Source organism: Pelodiscus sinensis, chromosome 1 (genome assembly GCF_052426305.1).
Source record: "Pelodiscus sinensis isolate ZL-2025 chromosome 1, ASM5242630v1, whole genome shotgun sequence".
Classification (NCBI taxonomy): domain Eukaryota; kingdom Metazoa; phylum Chordata; order Testudines; family Trionychidae; genus Pelodiscus; species Pelodiscus sinensis.
This window is the reverse complement of record NC_143052.1, coordinates 83,270,028-83,288,084: the sequence shown is the minus strand read 5'-3', so window position 1 is coordinate 83,288,084 and position 18,057 is coordinate 83,270,028. Positions and strand designations below refer to the sequence as shown.

General features: G+C 45.5%; 1 protein-coding gene across 5 annotated transcripts in view; it reads left to right on the top strand.

Moving 5' to 3' along the window:
• Positions 1 to 8,790, top strand: part of NTN4 (netrin 4) — a 94,347-nt gene extending 85,557 nt beyond the window's left edge. For 4 of the 5 annotated variants that reach the window (XM_089780419.1, XM_089780420.1, XM_006118290.5 and 1 more), the window contains 3 exons: positions 686 to 856; positions 5,894 to 6,044; positions 7,821 to 8,790. In XM_089780419.1, the coding sequence (XP_089636545.1) occupies positions 686 to 856; positions 5,894 to 6,030 (308 nt within the window). In that variant the 3' untranslated portion in view covers positions 6,031 to 6,044; positions 7,821 to 8,790. The remainder of the gene's footprint in view (positions 1 to 685; positions 857 to 5,893; positions 6,045 to 7,820) is intronic. The other variant, XM_006118291.5, reaches the window with a different exon arrangement.
• Positions 8,791 to 18,057: the final 9,267 nt, after the last annotated feature.

The window sequence follows — 18,057 nt, the reverse complement described above, 5'->3', positions numbered from 1 at the left end:
ACAAAGAGAAGTTCAAGGGGCCGCATGTCATTGAAATATGGCCCTGGCTTAGCAGTATTAGAAAAAAAATCCATCTCTGTGTTGCTCTGCTTCCTGACTGCGATAGTGACAGTGTTTAATCTAGCAAAAGATAAGAAATAAAAGCAAAAAACAACTTCATAAATCTTATCTGAAGTGCACTCAGGGTTCCCACCCTTTCATTGCTCAGTATAACATGGTGTCAGCTAAATTACAAAGACAAGAGCTGAATTGAAGGGTTCATCAGAAGCTTGAAGTGAGGTGCTGCAGTATAGAAAAGGTGTCTTCTTGTGATTTTTAATATGGACTCTAAATAAAGACACATTGTTATAAGGTGTTAAATCCCTTTACTGGCATCACTGCTCTTTTAGAGGTCATTTCTGCAGCAGCCGGCATAGCATGGCAGTAAGATTGTATGGGTATGTCTACACTGGAGCTGTAGGTGTCATTTTCTCTTCAGATAGCTGTACATGAGCTAGCTTTGGGTTTCAGCTGCAAACACACTCTGCGACTGCTGTGTAGATGCACCCACTCTGCGAATGCAAACTTTCCATTTAATTCTGCAAATGTGTATTCATGCTGGTCCTCAACTCTGAGAACTGCATTCAAAAGAGAGGTGGGTGTAACCATGTTATGTATTCCTTCCTTTGAAATTGTGCCCTCCCAGTGGTGAAAGCAAAGATTTTATCAGCTCATGACAAAGGCTCCCATGCAGAAGTAAATGTGAAGATCAAGAAAGTGTTGAAATCAACCAAGTTTAAGATTCTGCGAGGAAAGCGAACTCTCTACCCGGAATCCTGGACTAACAGAGGCTGCACTTGTCCAATTCTTAATCCTGGTAGGTATTTGGCTTTGGCCTCGTGAGAACTATGCCCCCAACAAATTTATACTGATTGCTTCTTCGTCCTTCCATCCCCATCCTCAAATGTATTTACTTTATAGTTCTTCACTAAAATACTGGATTTTACTCCATCATTTAAACACTAAGTGTAATTTCAGTGGACTACTTGTATTTGGTATAGAAAATGCTTATTCACTTCACATGTTGAGAAGAGTGAAACTGCTCTTTGTAAAGCATAATTACAGTAGTACAGCTTTATATAGCTAACCCACAAGTCATTCGCTGCCCTCGCTCCTGAAAGCAGCTGTCTGTAGAGCCAGGCACCTACAAGAGAGGCTTATTTTCAAATCTAATTTTGCTTGAGATCCAGAATAACACATTCCAGTTTTTTCAGTTCTAGCTCTGGTCATATTACTGTTCTACTGTTATAACCTTCTCCCAAAGGGGTGCAGGCTTAGAATACCTTCTTCGAAAGTAGTATTGAATTAACTTAGAGTAGGATGATGCAAAAGGTGCTCTTTCTTGGGAGGGAGGGGGTGTTTGCTAGATCATCTTTGCTTGTCCTTCAGCCCTGATCTACACTAGGGAGTTATTTCAAAACAATAAGTGGAGCGTCCACACTGCCAAGCTCGTTATTTTGAAATAACAGACTGGTTATTTCAAAATCTGTACTCCTGCTTTCCTTGGGGAATAAGTTTATTTCAAAATAGTTATTTCGGGAGTTATGATTTGTTATTTCGAAATAATTTCCTAGTGTAGACATGCCCTTAGTGACCAGATGATGAGGTTTCTAATGAAGTATTCTCAATGCCGGTAAAGCAATGCATGCTACCTTGGTGAGCATCACAGAAACCCAGAAATTCAGAGAGAGAATTTTTCAATAGAGAGAAACCAAAATCCCGCCAAACTATCTTTTTCACTATTCAGCACAAATGATCAGTTATTAGCTGAAACATTTTCTTTCTGTTCTATTCTATTTAGATTTTTATATCATTTCTAAAACATTTTATAAAATGCTTTCTTCCCTACAGTACATGGAATTTCAGGGATTACCTACAGAAGATAGAGCTGATGTACTTATGTATTCTTTTTAATATACTTCTCATGGCACAGGGATTAGGGTGAAACAGCATCCCTGTGCCTGAGTTTGTTATTTAAGCACATAAGATATGGATACTTGCAAAAATCCGTAAACATTTTAATGCAATAGATACAGGTTCTTAATGTTTCCATATGTAAAGCAAAAGCAAACAGGAAAGGTCAGATTCTGATCTCAGCTTTATTGGTGTAATTCTAGTGAAACTCCATTAGGGTTGAATAATGAAGATCAAGGGATCAGAGATGGGCAAACATTGACCAGCGGGCCAGATCCAGTTCACCAGGGTTAGCCCTTGGTGGGCCGCTACTACTATAGTTACCTGCGCCTTTGTAGGTGAAGCTTCGCAGCAATTAAACTACTGCTAACCCCCCTCCCACCCTCAAAAAAATGATGAGCCTTTTCCTCTCAGAAAAGTTTGTGAAAAGCAAAAGGAGTGTACTGTCATGGCCACTGCACTTTAATTTTGCACACATACATATTTGTACATACTTCCCATCAGGGCACAGAGCCAATTCTGTGACTTATCTGGACCAATCGCAAGCAACAGAACTCAGATTTTTAATTCTGTGGCCCTACTCTACCATAGTCCTACTTCACTTTCATGCAAGTGTGTAACGGGAGTAACACAATGACAAACCATCCGATATTGGGTGAATTGGAATCCATCAGTACAGTAAAAACACTTCTATAAAATTAATTGAATGAATTCAAGTAATGAATACATTTAAGGAAATAGTGATATTCTCACAAATATACCCTAAGCAGGAAAAAGGACTAATCCCCCAATCCTGCAATGAGATGGTATGAGAAGACCCTGTACCAACACAGAGCTCTGCTGCTGGCACAGGGATCTGCTTCCATGGAGCTCATCACTGGTTCAGAACTTGGTGTTTTTCTTAATGCCCCAGCTCTTGGAGGCCTGTGATTGCAAAAGAATCTAGTCCTCAGTGTCCTAGAGAAAAGCTTGAAAGCATGAACCAAGTGCAACATTCATGCCCAAAAACTAGAAAGTGAGTAAAAAAGAATTCCAAATTTTTGGTCAGTTGGTAGTACTCTATTTTAAGATAAATGATCCATTTACTCTTTTCTTAGAATAAGAACGCATAACCTTCAGATCAGTAAAAACTATGAACAATTGCACAAAAAAGTCAAAGCAGACATGAAACAATTTTCTCACCCATAACTGCTCTGAAAATGATATCTCCCTAAAACATGGACAAGATCAAAGAGAAACAATACTGTAAAAATAGCCTGTTTTCACTCTGTCCCAGCAATACAGAACAGAAGCTAGGATCATGAGCTTCCAGCCACAAAAATCTTAAAACACTCATCAAATCACATTGCACCACCCCGCTGTTCCGATGATAAGCTCGCTGAGTTCCTACAAGGAATATTTCCAACACACACGTGAACTTTTAAGAGGGCAGTAAACACAAAAGATGTAAGTGTCTTAATCACCTTCAAGGAAACAGATTCCACTTCCTAATCGCAGTGCTGCCAAACATCGGAAAAGAACACAGCGTTCCTCATAACTGAAAACAAGGAATTTGAGATGAAATTCACAACCTTGAAGACCAGAATCAGACATCTCAGGAAGCTTTTTAGTTTTATTTGCATTTCCATAAAAGCAGCTGAGCCACTTTTTTTTTTTTAAAAAGCAAGTCTGCAAAATCAACTGCTAAATAAAAAATAACTTGCTTCCCTACTTAGAGCTTCATGCCAAGCTGCCTCGTCTAGGGGGAGTTTATGGTCCTTTAAAAAAATTATGTTTCTAACAGAAATGTTGATCTAGCCATAATGAGTGCCCTGCAAAGCGTCATATTGTAATATGTATCCTGTGTTTACCTTACACCAAATGACTGTGTGTACCCAAAAACTCAGATGAAACAGATAGTAAATTGTATCAAATTATATAGCTAGCTTATTTCCGTTACTTGTGGAATTAGCTCTTTTAAAATTCCCTTCCTCTGCTAAAAACTACAACCTACATTGGGCTAAATCTTCAGCTGTGTCTAGGGAGTTGTAGGTGGCAAAGATAGCTCCAAGCCAGCTTTCTCTTGTCCAGATCTTGAGGCTGGCTGGGACATATGAGAGCATCCAGCCACACTCCCAACATGCTATCTTTGAAACAGCCCCTAGAATGGTCAGAGGGAGCCAGAAGGGTCTGGTACAGAGGCCACTATGGCGTCTTCATACCAGCTGTGGTTATCCATTAAACTGTTTGCACAGCCCCTAGCACAAAGGGGCCCTCAGCTTGGCTGGGGCCTGTGGGTGCTATATAAATATCAGAATATTAATAATCATCATCATTCCCTGACTCCAGGGGCATTGTCAGTTGCCCATCTAGGACAGCTTTCAGATTCCTGTGTGCCATCAGGGCTTCTTCACATAACTTGCAGCCTTATATGAAACATCTAGGGACACATTCTTCCCTCTGCCTCCCACTAGCCCTGTCTCAACAAGGTGTGCCTAACTTGATGCGAGGCATCACATTGATTTCAATAGGACTGCTTGGTCAGCAACATGTCTGTACATGGACACTAGTGTCGGTGAGAAAAATTTTGAGTTCTGTGGTAATTTTTCAAAAAGCGTTGAATGACTGAATGACATAAAACCCCTCCCCCCCTCCCTCCCACACACACACAGTGTCTGTCAGTCACTAAGTATGGTACATTTGTTAAGTGGCTGTCACTTGACATGATGATGCCAACTACAATGCTCCTGTGTTTAAAATCAGGCACTTGCTTAAGTACTTTCCTGACTCAGTGCCAGTAATCTAGTATAACTTAAGCAGTTCCACTCCCATGAACAGAAGAGTTACACCTATGTAAAATCAGGTGAGTTCAAAATCAGGCCTATGGCATCAAAAGCAGGTAATGGAGCCATGTGCAGGATTCTGTGTTGCTGCTTTTCACTGGATTGTGGAAATATCTAGAAATCAGGCAAGATTTTAGAAGGATGCTGCTAACATATCTCTGAAAAGTCTAGGTGAGGCAGAATGTAAGGAAGCATGTTTTGGTTTGAATGCAAGCCCTCAGGCACCCTCCAGGTGCTCATTCCAGTTCTTCTAATAGCCCCATTGCCTCACTGGAGTGTCTTGTAGCTAATTGTGTTCCTAAAGGCGTTTAACCTGCAGCTGTGGATTTCCATGACAGGCTAGAAATACATATGGAACTTGCCTTACTGGTCTGCAGCAGATCCTGTATTTTTAAATATCTGAAATTCAATAGATCAATGAATTATTGATGAGAATAACTGCTTTCCTAGGCTACATTGTACTAATCTGTTTAAATTCGGAATCTTAATTCACCTTCAGACCAAGAGCTAAAAAATAGCAGCGTGGAACTTTTTGTTTTGTTTGCATATTTCATGATTTTCCCTTTTTGTGCAACTCTTATAACACACATGCACAAACAGAAAACAAGTTATACACACACCATGCCAGCTGTGCCTGGCCATCTGGGGCTTAACGGGAGTGAAATCTGCCCCTGCGCAGAAGAAGGTCAACATGAGGCCTATAGATCATTTATGTCCCATGTATGCCCTAATTTGAGGATTTTAATGAGGGTCTGAGTGTTGCATAAGCCTTATGCTGGCTGCACTGGAGTTAATTTAATGTAGCAACTTCTATTAAGACTGTAAACAAAGGGTATGAAAATGAGCACCTTTTACACCCTCTGCTCCTCTACCATCACAGCTCTTCCCACTCACACCTGTACAATGTGAGTCACCACCAGATTCAGAGCCTGTACACAGCGTCTCATGCAGATCTCACTGGCACAAGGCTGACTGTGATGCATCTCTCCATATGTACACTATTTCTACACCAATAAATGTTTTTTTTCCTTCAGAACAGCCACTTCTATTAATGTTCCATGTAGATACCTTTGTAAGCATTCTGCCCTACAACCCTTGACCTCTCTGATGATTTACAGGCTTGGAATACCTTGTAGCGGGGCATGAGGAGGTACGGACTGGGAGACTGATAGTCAATATGAAAAGTTTTGTCCACCAGTGGAAATCAGCTCTTGGAAGAAAAGTCTTAGAGATTTTAAAAAGAGACTGCAACTAGAAGTGAACAACCAGGTACGGCATTTCTTTATGCAAACTTCACACACAAAAGACCTCTCCAATGAAAACTGGAACATCAGAAAAGAGTGCCCAAATGTGTAGATCAGTGTTCCAAGGCAGAGGCTCTGTCTAGTGTAACCCCTCCTGGTCAATGGGTCATGTAGTCTCCTGGATCTTCATTGGAAGGGTGCTCATGTGACCTAATGTTAAATTAAAAAAATATAGGGCCTGATTTTCACCTCACATAGCACAGTGTAATTCTGGAGTAACTCTCTTGAAGACAGCGAAGTTACACCACTATAAAATTGTGAGGAGGAAATCATGCCCATAAACTAAAGAGGATGGACACAAATTGCTGCCATTTACACCCATGTAAATCCTGACTAACCTCAGTGAAGTTGAGGGAGCTCCCTGTATTTACATGGCTATGCTCCGAGTGTATGGCTTGACTGCAGTCATTGGGAGTGGTTGCCATTCAGGGCAAAAACACACAACTAACTTCAATCTCCATAGCTTAAATCCTGGGCCAGTGGAGCTGTGGCAGCTCATGGTTCAGCACAGGCTGAGCAAACCCGTCTTCAGATCTGGATTTGCCAGGCTTCTGACACTGAAGCTTGCACTGCAGGGGTGTTACTGCTCCAGGACCTGAGCTGGCGAGATTAAAATGAGATTGGGTACGTCAGCTCATGCTGTGATCACTCCCCAGGAATTAGGGTGGTCATTTGTCCTCATTAATGCAGGACAGTCCTGTTTTGTGCTACTCTGCCCTCTGTCCTGTCGATACAAAACAGGACACCTTTATGTCTACTTTTCTTTTGAAACAAGAGGTGAAAATAACCCAGTAATGCGCTCTAGCAAGAAGTCGACTGACTGGGGTGCTCAGCTGCAGTTGAGCTGATCCCTGCCGTTCTCCTGGGGCTCTCCTGCAGGCTACCTTGCTAAGCAGCAGATAGCCAGATAAGTGAAAGGGGCTTAGTCCATAGCCCTTTTCCCCAGTGGCCTGGGCGGGGGCTGCAGCCGTGAGTATTGGGTCTTCTTCCTCTTCCCCTGACTATCAGGGAGTGAAGGGAAAATGCTCAGCTTGTGCCATCCTCTCGCTCCTGGCAGCAGAGGGGAGGAGAGAAGAGGAATGCAGCAGGCTGTGAACTTTTGCCTCGCCACAGAGTCAGAGGAAGAAGAGTAGAAGTGACCCAGTGGCTACGTCTACACTGGCCCCTTTTCCGGAAGGGGCATGTAAATTTCACTAGTCGTCGTAGGGAAATCCGCGGGGGATCTAAATATCCCCCGCGGCATTTAAATAAAAATGTCCGCCGCTTTTTTCCGGCTTTTAAAAAAGCCGGAAAAGAGGGTCTAGACTGGCCCCCATCCTCCGGAAAAAGCGCCCTTTTCCGGAGGCTCTTATTCCTACTTTGAAGTAGGAATAAGAGCCTCCGGAAAAGGGCGCTTTTCCGGAGGATCGGGGCCAGTCTAGACCATCTTTTCCGGCTTTTTTAAAAGCCGGAAAAAAGCGGCGGACATTTTTATTTAAATGCCGCGGGGGATATTTAAATCCCCCGCGGATTTCCCTAGGACGACTAGTGAAATTTACATGCCCCTTCCGGAAAAGGGGCCAGTGTAGACGTAGCCCTGGAGTTTATGTTTGTATCAGTGGGAGAGCTCCATTGGCAACGCTCTTTAATAGCACAAGGTCCCATGTACCATCATCAAAAAGAGGTCCCATGTGCCTTTAAAGGAATGTGTAGGGTTTCAGCTAGGTTACTTATAGGTGACGGGCCGAACAATTTTTTTCAGTTACACCGGTGTGAACCCCCGTTGAAGTCAATGGAATGACTCTGTGTTTACACCAGCATAACTATGAGCCAAACACAGCTCTTCGTCAGCAACGATGTTTTACTAAAGAGGGGCAGCGTATGTGACGTTTTGGCCACAAAGTGTTAAAACTGATCCTATCCAAATGTAAATATTTCATTGTATAAAGCACTTTACTACCTGCCACTTCATTGTTTGTCACATTTAATTTTGCTGGAGAAAAGGGGTGAAGATGGCCTACAAAACCCTATTGAAACAAACACTCCAGGAGACCCCTAAATGTGGACAAAATTAATGCTAAAAAGGGAATAATCCTCATGTGGTCTTGGCACTGACCACTCAGAGAATTCAAGGATGCAATCTGACAGATAATGTACTTGCACTGAGGTCCCAGCTTCAGAACAGCGTTTGGACCCCATAGGTATTGACTATCCCTGAGACTTTGCAAACAACACAGGACAAGAAGCAAGAATGCAATTGCCAGAGGATAAGAACTCTGCCTGCTAACAAAAAAATGGACTTGTTAAGCGAAAAGGGTTGTTTCACATATCACAGCCCCATTTTTCATGGTGGACTTTGAGCTTATTTTATTTTCAATGTTAGAATTTAAAACTGAACATTCAATTTGTTTTCCCCCGTGTTTTTATTTACAGCAGTATATATGGCCATTTTCCATTTAAATACCAATGTATGGGTCACCTCACTGTCGTTGCCATTTTCAGCACTAGATTATACCTTTTCTGTATCCCATCTTTAAACCTCAGTTGATAGAGTGTATTCTGTTCATGGGCATGAGGAGGAAAATAGGGGGAATTGCAATGCCATAAATATTACAAGCCTGCCAATCTGCTTCATCAATGTATTTCTTTGCCAGGGTCCTCACAAAAAATGATGCTGTTTTGGTAATCTGTTTTTATATCTCATGTATGTAATAAATATGATATGATTTCAACAGTCTCATCTCTTATTCCTGTTTACATCTCTGGCAATATTGTTCTGACACCCACAATGCAAGGGGAAAAGGAAGCTGTTATACAGCAGAATTTTATTCTCTGGTGAAATTCAAGCCATGCACAAAGAATCAGCACAAGAGCTAAGTACTATATCAATCACATTTTTGCTCTATGTTGAGGGGCAGGGCTGTTCCTAAGGGGGTGCCTGGGGTGGAAGCGACAAATCCATCACTTCTGGGACCAACCTGTCACTTCTGTGACTGACTGTGCTGGCAATTGTGCCTGTCTGCAAGGCCTCCGAAAGTGCGGGGCCCAGAGCAGTGGCCCCGATTCACAGTACTGTAGGGAATGGCTCTGTTGAGGGCTCTCAAATGTAGTCCCTCTGCACAGGGGTGATTTTATCTTTACAGTCATTAGACTTGGCCAGATTGTGGTACTCAGAAAACCAACAGACAATTGCAGAATATCAGGGCAATGAGGATCCAAATCATGCTGACCCCATCGTCCCTCCTGCTCTCATTTGAAACTAAGGCTGCAGGAAATTAAAACCAAACCTAAAGGCCTATATCTAACATAAGTAAAATCATTCAGTGATACTGAAAAGGAATGGCCCAAAGGCACAGAGACTGAACTATAGTGTAGGTAACACCTACTCTGTTTGATATACACATCCTGGGTGTAGTCCATTAATCAGTAACTAAGAGGTTAATTATCTCACAGTGCACTGATTTCTCTCCCTCCCCTTCGATAAAAACAGGGGACTGGAAAGACCATATTCTATTCTCCTGCAACTGGGTTTGCCTCACCACGGAAGAAGTATTTTAGCTTCCAAAATCCAGAAAAACCTGCATGGATCTTTGAGTGGGGGAAGATCCATGCAGAAATGTAGGGACTGCACACCAACTCTAGAGCTCTCTTCACCCTTCTGGCATTTGCCTCCCATGCAATCCTACTCTGGCTCCTAAGGAAATGTAAAGCAGTCTCAAACGATATTAGACCTTCTGCAGTTCTCTGAGCAGCAGTGAGGCATGATAGACATCTCTTTGGCACACCCCCTGCCTGCACAGAGCTGATCACATGGTCCAGAACCAGGAACAACAGAGCCAGAGAGGCTATTGTAGAGCAGACTTCTACAGGGGCAGGAGAGATACATGTGCAGAGACTACCTCGACCCACAAATCAACATGGAAAGAACAGGTGTGACTCAATGCCATGGCACCTCCTGCTGGTCACTCAAGAATTAGCCTCTTTAGCCCTGGAGTGCCCCCTTCTGGCTGGTGTCATGCCTGCTATTAGCTGTTATTCTCCACCACTTTGTGTTAGGACTCACATCCCTCCCAGATGGCAGCATCCTCCCTTCTGGGCACTGCCTGCCTGCCACAGAGAACCTACAACCCCCTATGCCTACCTTGCCTCAGTGACCATTCTGCTAGTCTTCATCTAGCCCCTGCCTCAGGGGCAAACTGCAGTCTGAAATGGCCACTCATCATTGGCAAGGGGGTGTGGACCTGCTGCTGCCCTAGCACCCTCAGGTCCGGCATCCTGGGGGTTTGCCCTGCCAGAGCTTCCCCAGCTCAGCCTGCCTTTCCTCAGCCCTGCTTTACATCAGGAAGCCTCTAGCTTCCCTGGCAGCCAGGTCCCTCCTGCTCCATCACTGGAGCAAGAGTGATTCTGTCTCCACCCCTCCAGGAGCCTTAATTTATACTGCCCTCAATTGATCCCTAATTAGCTGTCTCTCCCTCAGCTGCTGGCTCCACTGCTCCAGCCCTCTCCCAGGGGTAGGTTTTAACTCTTAATGGGCCAGTGTGGGGCAGACACCCTGTCACAGCTAGTTTATGTAGAGGGACTTTAAATACAGTGTAGCTTGCTGCGTTTGTAGTGGCTGGAGGGCTTTGGCAGCAGTAAATGGGGCACCCGGGCAAATGACAAATCAAACCAGTGCTTGTAGGTCTCATAATTTAGTCTGGAGACAACTCTGTCAATCAGCAGCTTGAAACAGCTGCACAGGAGGGCACTGGCTTCCGAGCAAGGGAGGCCGATGTCTCGTTTACCTAATTACTGTCCCAGTACCTAATTACTGTAGTAAGTAGCTTGGCCACCCCCTCCCACTTTTGCCAGGAGTCTCCCAGAATCAGACCCTATCTCTCAGAGGTTACTTCAGTCAAGCTGTGAGATTTGGGGTGCTAACAATCTGACAGGGCTAGAACAAGCTGCCTTACCAGCCTGGGTTCTGTGAGGCTTCTAGAAGCAGCTGGCACGATCCCAGAGGCTATGAGGGGGTGGTCTCTGCACGCTGCCCCCGCCACAGGAACTGTGCCCAATGGGAGCTGCTATGGTGGTGCTTGTGGGCAGCAGCACGTGGAGACCCTCCCACCACCACCTAGAAGCTATAGCCAGAGAGGTGTGCAAGTGGCTTTTGAGAGCCACCCCAGGTTCCTCAGCCTCTTCCCACATCCCAGCCCTGCCCCCCTGGCTCAGCCTAGAGCCTGAACCTTGCACCCAAACTCCCTCCCAGATCCTGCATCACCTCCCACACCCCAAACTCCTGCCCCAGCCTGGGGAAAGTGATTGAAAAAAGCAAGTGACAGAGGGAATTGAGTGAATGGGATGATGTGGCCTCAAGAAAGGGTTGGCACAGGGCAAACATCTTTGGCTTTGCACAATTAGACAGTTGACAACCCTACATACTTACACAGTATTGGTACGACATTGTGTGTCTTCAGGAGCTAACCCTCTTAAATCTCTAGAGTGCATGAGAATGAGCTGGAGAGGCAGAATTTGCTATGAGGAATAGACACTGCTGCTTCCAGTGTATTATCTGATCCTGTGATTGAGGGAACCCACCTGGGATTCCAGGGCTGGATTTATTTTTCAGGGAAGATAATTATCTTTCACCTGTGCTTGCCTCTTTCTTAATATCTGTACACCCACCGGTTATAGCAGAGAATTTCTGTAAAATGCATCCAATAGTCCTCAAGAGACTAGGTGAGTGAGGGAATATCTTTTATTGGATCAACATCTGTTGGTAAGCAAGTCAAATTGTTGCGCTTATTCGGCGCTCATCTGCAGGTCCGAAATATCTTCAGTCTCTGGATCGTTATTGATTAGACTAGGCTTTTGATAGGGTTACAGACGTTTCTACTTCTACTCTCCCACCCACACACACCCCTCCATTGCCCCTCGCAGCTCCCCCTTCCTCTCACATTACTGTGACATCACGCCCTATTGCTTTCCCTTCTACTCTCCACTCAATGTAGCTGCGTTGGCCCTATCATCCCGTGGGATTGGTAAGTGTCAGGTGACTGGGTGGCCCAGCAGACTGAACATGACTTACAGAACATTTCACTTTGAGGTCACCAGTTTAAACCCAACATGGTGCCTCCTTCTCAACAGGTTACAGCCACGACTGTACTCCTGGTTCTTGTGAATGCGAGGAGGAGAAAGCACAGGGGTCTGTGAGACCACATGTCCTTGGCACAAGGTGTGGACTGACCATAGGCAGGAGTGTTCATTTCTTAAAGAGTGGCAGTGTGGTCATGGTGACTTCCCTGCTTGGAGGCTCCTGGGAGGTCCCCAGCAGTGGTCTGTGGCTTTGTGCCACCACTTTGATGAGCTATACTCACTATCTGAATAGAAGTCCAATACTTAAGAGATGCTTTTAATGTAGAGCACTCTTCGGTCACTTTGCACGCTGCTGTAGAGCTCTTCCCCATTGTGGGCCCAGTCCTGCTGCCAACAAAGCTATTAGCAAAGCTCCCATTGACAATATTTCCCAAAAGGAAAACAGTACACTACTCACGGCTGGCCCTAGCGTCTTCCCTGGCACAGGGTTTACAGACTAAACTCCAGCGGGGGCAGCAACCTGAGCCCCACTAACAATGACTGACAGCTCAAGTCCATCCCCCACTGTGTAGCACTCACTTAAGCCCTTCTTGACCCCAGCGCAGAGCTGGCCTGAGGCCCTGGGTGTGACAACCCAAAGCTTGGTGCCTGACATTGCTACTTGCTCCCCAAATGTTCCTCCACCCCCAAAACACATACACACACTTTTTTTTGGCAAAACTGGACTTTTTGTCCCATTTATTCCTGCCAACTGCTGAGCCGTCTGCAAGAGCAAATGAGAAGAAATGCCCAGTTTTGCCAAAAAAGTTGGGATGTCCAGGATTGAGCTTAAAAAGGGCTACTGTCCTGGCCAAAAGGTGCCATACGGTCACTCTGCCCTTGACTTTAAGGGGTGCAAAATGAAACCACGTGTCTGTCTCAGCTGTTTGAAAGGTTACTGACCCCCTACCTTCATACACTTTGTTAGTGAGGGAAGCATGTGTGTAGCACTCACTTCATGTACTTAGCTTCAGCTTCTGCTGCACCCTACGTTTGCAGGGCACAGCACAGGAGGGGAGCCACAAAAGAGTCTGTGAGGTTTCTTGATTCTGAAGACTACCAGCCACAAGTTCAGGCCCCAGCCTACTTTAGAGCAGCCCTAGGGCTACTCTGAAATATGTTGCACGTTCAACAACCCCCACGAGTCCATCGACCATTGGGTGATTGCTAGAGGACGGCTTGCTCTGGCCATGTCCCTGCCTCCTCCCAACATGCTCCATACGCCAGGACAGAAAGGCTGCATAGGGACAGTCAGGTCAACTTGATATCGCCTGAGGACTTCCCCTGCCCCTGAGGAATTACCCATTTGGATATTCAGATCAGCTACATGGCCCCTGGTCCCATGGAAATTGTGGGATGAGGCCACCGAGTGAGCATCTCAAATCAACATGCTGCTTGTTCCTCCAACCCATCACTCACAGTGGAGAAACATGATCTGCCATTTGCAATGGAAAATTACAGGCATGTTTTCATATAATTACATTCGTGAGCGAAATCTTCTGAGACGTGGCCGCGTTACTGAAAATGACGGAACATCTGGCACTATACAACTGTCTAAATATAAAGCCAGGCTGGGTATGGAGAAACAACTTTGGAACAAATATCTACTGTGTATTTTTTGAATAATTTATTTTTAGTTATCATATTTACTTCCATATCAACAGTGGATAGTTTAAAAAAATCTCAAAAATGTCCAGTGGCTGCTCCCCCAGCAGCCGATAAGCAGCTAAGGACGGCGGCAGTCTCTAGGGCTTCTCTGCTAGTGCGCTGATTTTTCGATGACAGTACGTTCTAAAATCTAACCTTGCCCAGAGGTCAAAGCTACTCACAGCTTCTTTCCCACAGTTCATCATGAAAATATTTATGAATGCACTTTATTGCTTCCAGGGAGGGCATAGCTGCTGGGAGAAATACAGGCTGAAAAGATATGCTATATATGGAAAAAATTCATGACATATTGAAAAATATTGCCATGATCTAGAGATGAGAGTACCAAGCTAAGCAGTACGATTTCTGTTTTCTATTCCCACCTCTGCCATTAACACACTATGTAACTTTGTGCAACTGCTTTGTTCCACTTCTCTATCACCTAAGTGCCCAGCTATGTAATAATAATCCTTGCTCATGTCATAGATGTGTTGTTAGGCTCAGTTCACACATGTAAACAGAGAAAGCCTGTACTGTACCTGCTGTGCAGTAATCCATAGTTTAAGCATTTTCCAGTATTTTTTTTTGGAATCTGTCTTTATTGAACAAAACTGGGGGAGACTGGGAAAAGGAGGTGGGAGAGGGGAAGAGAGAGGCTGGGAGAGGGGAGGGCAACTACAATGATCAGGGGTTGGGAACAGGTCCCAGATGAAGAGAGGCTAAAGAGACTGGGACTTTTCAGCTTAGAAAAGAGGAGACAGAGGGGGGACAGGATAGAGGTCTCTAAAAGCAGGAGTTGGGTGGAGAGGGTGCATACAGAAAAGTTCTTCATTAGTTCCCATAAAGAAGGACTAGAGGACACCAAAGGAAAGGAATGGGTAGCAGGCTTCAAACTAGTAACAGAAAGTTCTTCTTCACAAAGCAAAGAGTCAACCTGTGGAACTCCTTGCTGCAGGAGGCTGTGAAGGCTAGAACTGGAACAGAGTTTAAAGGGAAGTGAGATCAAGTCATGGAGGTTGGGTCCATGGAGTGGTATTAGCCAGGGGGTAGGAGTGGTGTCCATGCCCAAGGTTTGTGGAAGGCTGGAGAGGGATGGCACGGACAAATGGCTTGGTCACTGTCTTCGGTCCATCCCCTCCAGGGTTCCTAGAGTTGGCCGCTGTCGGCAGACAGGCTACTGGGCTAGATGGACCTTTGGTCTGACCCAGTACGGCCATTATAAGCTCAGGGCTCAGGGTCGGGGGTCTCAGTGGACCCCCTTGAGTCTCTTGCACACCTGCTCCTGGGTGGCCAGGCTGGCAGCTCTCCTGCCCAAGCCGGCCACTTTCCTGTGCCTAGTGCGGAGATCGTGGACGAGGTCCATAATGTCCGCACTGGCCCAGGCGGGTGCCCGCCTCTTGCGGTCCCGGGCAAGCTCCCGGGAGCCGCCAGCCTGGTCCCGGGAAGAGGGGGAGGGCTGGGGGGCATCGGGTGGGTGGCTCGATCCGTGCCAGGTGCAGGGTCTGTTGGCTGGGTGCAGACAGGCTTGCACCTGGCATGGGCACCGTAGCCAGCCCGTGCCCCTTTAAGAGGTCCAGGGCCGGGAGGGGGGCAGTAGAGTTTCCCTGGTGTTGGCAACTAACGTCCGTTAGTTCGAATTAACTTTGTAGTGTAGACATACCCTCAGGCTCCCAGACAAACATTTACTTGGTCAAATGTAGCCAGTCTGTAGTTTCCACAGATTGTATCATTACTGTTCCTCAGTTTCCCTTGCTGCAAAATAGGAAGGGCTTACCTCCCCTTTTAAAGTGCTTTAAGATCTACAGATAAACAGAATGGTGTAGGTGCCAAGCATTATATCATTAATACTATGCAGTCTTTTCTTCACCTTCACTCTGAACTAGTGACTGTTTAACTTGGACACATTAAAAGCAATAACTACCAAATTCTTTTGAGCAAAAAGCATTTGTAATTGGATAATGGCCACAATGTGCCAACTGCTTGAGTGCCGAATGCCTCAAAGAAACCACTAGAATTTTTTCCACCCACAGACCGATTATGAAACTGACAAGGTCTTGCTCTGTGCCATTCCCATTAATTTTACTGTGGGGTTTAAAGATTTATGACAGCTTTGTCTGAAACTCGTGTGTTAGACAGGTATTGTTACATGCCAGTTTAATCTCTGGGTTTGCATCCCAGTCGAGTCACCACAGTTTTAAAAGTCTCACCTGCTTGGGTATGAGAAAATAATAATACAAAATTCCAGTCTTGCATTCAGCCCTTAGGGAAGTCATACCACATTCCATAGAACAGGAATTAGAATGACTCAACAGTCAGGACACTTTCTCAGTGTATGAACTAACTCCCTGAAAATACTTTAATGCCTGATGGCTCAGATACACAATGGCTGTGTCTCCATTGGCACCCTTTTCCGGAAAAGGGATGCTAATGAGACACTTCGGAACTGCAAATGCCGCGGGGGATTTAAATATCCCCCACGGCATTTGCATGAACATGGCTGCCGCTTTTTTCCGGCTCGGGGTTTTGCCGGAGAAAAGCACCAGTCTAGACGGGATCTTTCAGAAAATAAAGCCTTTTCCGGAAGATCCCTTATTCCTCTTCCAGAAAAGGCTTTATTTTCCAAAAGATCCCGTCTAGACTGGCGCTTTTCTCCAGCAAAACCCCGAGCCGGAAAAAAGCGGCAGCCATGTTCATGCAAATGCCGCGGGGATATTTAAATCCCCCGCGGCATTTGCAATTTTGAAGTGTCTCATTAGCATCCCTTTTCCGGAAAAGGGTGCCAATGTAGACACAGCCCCAGTGTGTACACAAACACATGAACTGCATCAATCCATGATCTGGAAAAAGTTAAACATGTATTCTGTACATTATCCTGGCATACAAAAGAACTCACCACTGGGCAAAAGAAACTCTCGCTCATCTTCATTTCATAGTTTGCAATATCATTTGCTTACAAAAATAAAAATGGTATCAAACGTGAAGAAAAAGGCTGTACACGTGTCTTCATCTCCGCAGATTTTGACATATTAAGCAGACTTCTGCACATTCCCATAGTCCACTTTTTAACCCATATCAAATCTCAACGAAGATTATATCTTCTTTGCCTCCTAACTTGTTTTGTCCTCTGCGGTTGGTGTTGCTTTTACCATTACAAGTTTATTTATCCCCTGTAAAGTATTTGAAGGTAAGATGGGTATGATGGCAAAATGTGAAATTAAAATGTATTATTTTCTAAATGAGGTGCAGTTATGAAAAACATGGTTTGTATGCGGACCCACCGATATGGTTGGGCAAAAGGAGCAACTTCCCCAGGGCCTGGTGATACAAAAGGGCTGGGAACTCCCGGTCATTGCTACTGCAACAACAGTGGCAGCTGGAGCCCCTGGCCCTTTAAATCACTGCTGGAGTGCTGCTCTGCACACTCGGAGCAGCACTGAGGGCTGCCTGGGGGAGGGGCAGCACTCCCCAGGCAGTGCTGAGTCCTGCCTAGCCCCAGCCCTGCCCAAGGCCCTGCCCCTTTCTGTGGTTGCAGAGCAGGCTCCCACCTTGCCCAGGGTCCCAACCAGGCAGTTGGCCCTGCTGCTTGTACGTACATTTGCTGGTGGGCTTTGCAGCTAAAACAGGATGACTGTGACTTCACTACTCTGATGCATCCTCCGTATTATTATTACAGCAGAGCAGCCGTTTTCAAACTTCTTTGCATTATGACCCACTTCTGATAACAAAAATGACTACGCCCCCAGGCAGATGGAGCCTGTCCAAGCTTTGCTGCCCCAGGCCGGGGAGGGAGGCAAAGCTGAAGTCCAAGGGCTTTTGCCCTTGACAGGGGTTTGTAACCTTAGCCCTGAACAAGGGACTCAGGCTTTAGCTTCAGCCCCAAGCAGTGGGGCTGGGGCTTTGGCCCTGGGCCCCAGCAAGTCTAACACCAGCCTCGGCAACCTCACTGAAATGGAGTCATGACTTTGGGGTCCTGACCACAGTTTGAGAACTCCTGCAGCAGAGTCTAGCGGCCCGGCCAAGATTGTTGTTCTGTGGTGCTAGGTGCTATTCAATCAGTCCATTCCCCAGAGAATGTACGATCTGACTACACAAGCTGGGGGAAAGGCACAGATAGCTTATGTGACTTATGAGCCAAGGTTACACCGCAAGTCAGTTGGGAAGGGTAGGACCCCACAAGTCTCACTCCAGTGCCCTACCCATGAGACTGTCCTTTCTGATCTCCTACCCAACAGATTTTA